The sequence below is a fragment of the Chelmon rostratus genome, chromosome 2 (genome assembly GCF_017976325.1).
Source record: "Chelmon rostratus isolate fCheRos1 chromosome 2, fCheRos1.pri, whole genome shotgun sequence".
NCBI classification, from domain to species: Eukaryota; Metazoa; Chordata; class Actinopteri; order Chaetodontiformes; family Chaetodontidae; genus Chelmon; species Chelmon rostratus.
Window position 1 is genome coordinate 1,772,244 of NC_055659.1, and position 2,172 is coordinate 1,774,415.

General features: G+C 44.6%; 1 protein-coding gene across 1 annotated transcript; it reads right to left on the reverse strand.

The window, feature by feature from the left end:
* Window positions 1–376: 376 nt before the first annotated feature.
* LOC121617229 (nuclear factor 7, brain-like) lies at window positions 377–2,172 on the reverse strand. Its single transcript, XM_041952329.1, has 2 exons — window positions 2,038–2,172; window positions 377–1,929 (listed from the first exon to the last, which is right to left on the reverse strand). Exon 2 carries the CDS (start codon window positions 1,910–1,912, stop codon window positions 518–520), a length of 1,395 nt encoding a protein of 464 aa, XP_041808263.1. The 5' UTR covers window positions 1,913–1,929; window positions 2,038–2,172; the 3' UTR covers window positions 377–517.

Below are 2,172 nucleotides of genomic sequence, written 5' to 3' on the forward strand. Positions count from 1 at the left end.
AGTTATCTTAATTGGTACTTAATTTGTCTAAATTACTACGGCTGCTAGAGATCGGCATCAATTTTGGATGATTTCAGATTTTACATATTGTGAACATTTCATGTTAAATATTGATTTTGTTTGGAAACTTTATAACCTTAACAAGAATTTCAGATGACATTTGTTGGGTCTGAACAATAATTGGCCACTCAAACTCTCCGTTATCGATAAATTGATTCTTTTCCTTTAATTGGAACCAGCAGCTTCCACAAAGTGGTTGCAGGCCTCCAAATAATAAAGAACAAACCATTTCATGATGAAAAAGAAAACCCCAAATGAACCAAAGTATCAGAAACTAAGTGAAATAGTTTTACATCAGAAAAGGTCGACCACAGAAACAAAAACAAAGAATATACAAACAATAAAATGACTAAAACAAAAATGATCATATCTTTGAAATAATGAGGCAGCAGTAGTAGCAGGTGCAGATTAACATTTTCCCTTGAAGAAATGAACAACCTCATCATCCTCTTTATCTCTACCTGCTCTGGTCCACCGTCACACAGACCTTCAGTGGTAACATCTTCAATGGGAGTTTATTCACAATTGAAATGTATGGAAACATCTTCTCAGTGAAAGTGTGTGTGAAGGTGTGTATGTGTGTGTTAGTATCAGGATCAGAGAACGACAGCTTTCCTCTGTCCCAGTCCAGATTCACTCTGATCCTCTGGAGCTTCTTCTGCACTTGGAGATCAGTGAGTTCATCTAATCTTGAGTGTGCTAAATGCTGACCGTCGTCTAACCATATTCCCCATAATCCAGACTGTACGTCTCCCTTCCTCTGGACAGACTCTTCTAACACACCCAGACACCAAATTGCGCTGTCTCCAACCTCCACATCCCAGCTGTGAGTCCCTGAGTTAAAGCCCTCAGAGCCCAGGACAGAACTTAAATAATCAAACCTCTCTGGATTGTCAGGAAGCTGCTGTTCCTCTCCTTGTCTCACACTGGTCAGATCTTCAGACAGGATGAGTTCTGGATCAGCAGTGTTTGGGTCCAGGATCACAGGAGTGCATGAGACCATCTCCTTCATCTTGCTCCAGATGTTGAAGGTCAGGTTGCCCAGGTGTTTGGCCTGGTCTATCAGAGCTCCTGAGGGCAGCTGTGGATCATCCAGCAGGGGGCGCTGCTGGACTCTTTCCACTGCAGCCCTGTAGTTCTGCAGGAATGAGACGTCTTCGGCTCTCAGGTCCTCCTCTGTGGCTCTGACTGTGTCTGAAAGAGCTGCTGTCTCTCTGCTCAGATCCTCCATCTTCTGCTTCATCATCTGACTCTTCTGCTGCTCTTCCTCCCTCAGTGCAGCCACTCTGGCCTCCTCTTCCTCTTCTAGAAACTGGTGAAGCTTCTTAAACTGCTCCTTAATCTGCCTCTCTGTGTGTTCTGCCTGGACCTTGATGTGTTCTGCTGTTTGATCAAACTTCACTTTAACTTGTTCACAAACCTTTAACTTCTCCTTTAAGGGCTGCAGAGTTTCCTGAAGTTTCTTCTTGTGTTGTCGTGCAGCTTCATCGACAGGTCTGAATCTGTGGCCGGTGTGTTTTTCTGAATCTCTGCAGACGACACAAACCGGCTGCTGATGGTCCAGACAGAAGAGTCTGAGTCTCTCAGAGTGCAGAGTGCAGATCGCCTCTGAAGCTCTCTGATCTCTCTCCTGTAAGAAGGTCTCACACAGGTTCTTCAACACCAGGTTTAAAGGGGGTTCAGTCTTTGAAGATCTTCTCTTACAAACTGGACACTCACGAGTTTCTTTCTGTCTCCACCAGCTCTTCAGACAGTCTTTACAGGAGCTGTGGCTGCATGACAGAACAACAGGATCTCTAAAGACGTCACGACAGACTGGACAGCTGAGATCCTCCTCTGATCTGGAAGCCATTTAGTCTCTGAATGAAGCTGAAAACACAGCACACAGACAGTACAGTCAGTCACGCCTCCTCTTCCTCCTCCACTTTACTTCACTAAAGTTTACTTTCACTCTGAGTTGTTTTTAGTCAAACTCACCTTCAGTGTGTGGACTGTCAGCAGGGTGAAGCAGCAGTGTTGTAGTTTTCTCTCCTGTAGCTGAACTCGCTCGGAGGAAGTTGTTTGTGCTGAAGGTGAATCGTCTGTTTTTCAGTCTTCGTGTCTCGGTTAGTG

Excerpts from the sequence above, each read along its gene's own strand:
- LOC121617229 (XM_041952329.1), bottom strand. The coding sequence starts at position 1,912 with ATGGCTTCCAGATCAGAGGAGGATCTCAGCTGTCCAGTCTGTCGTGAC.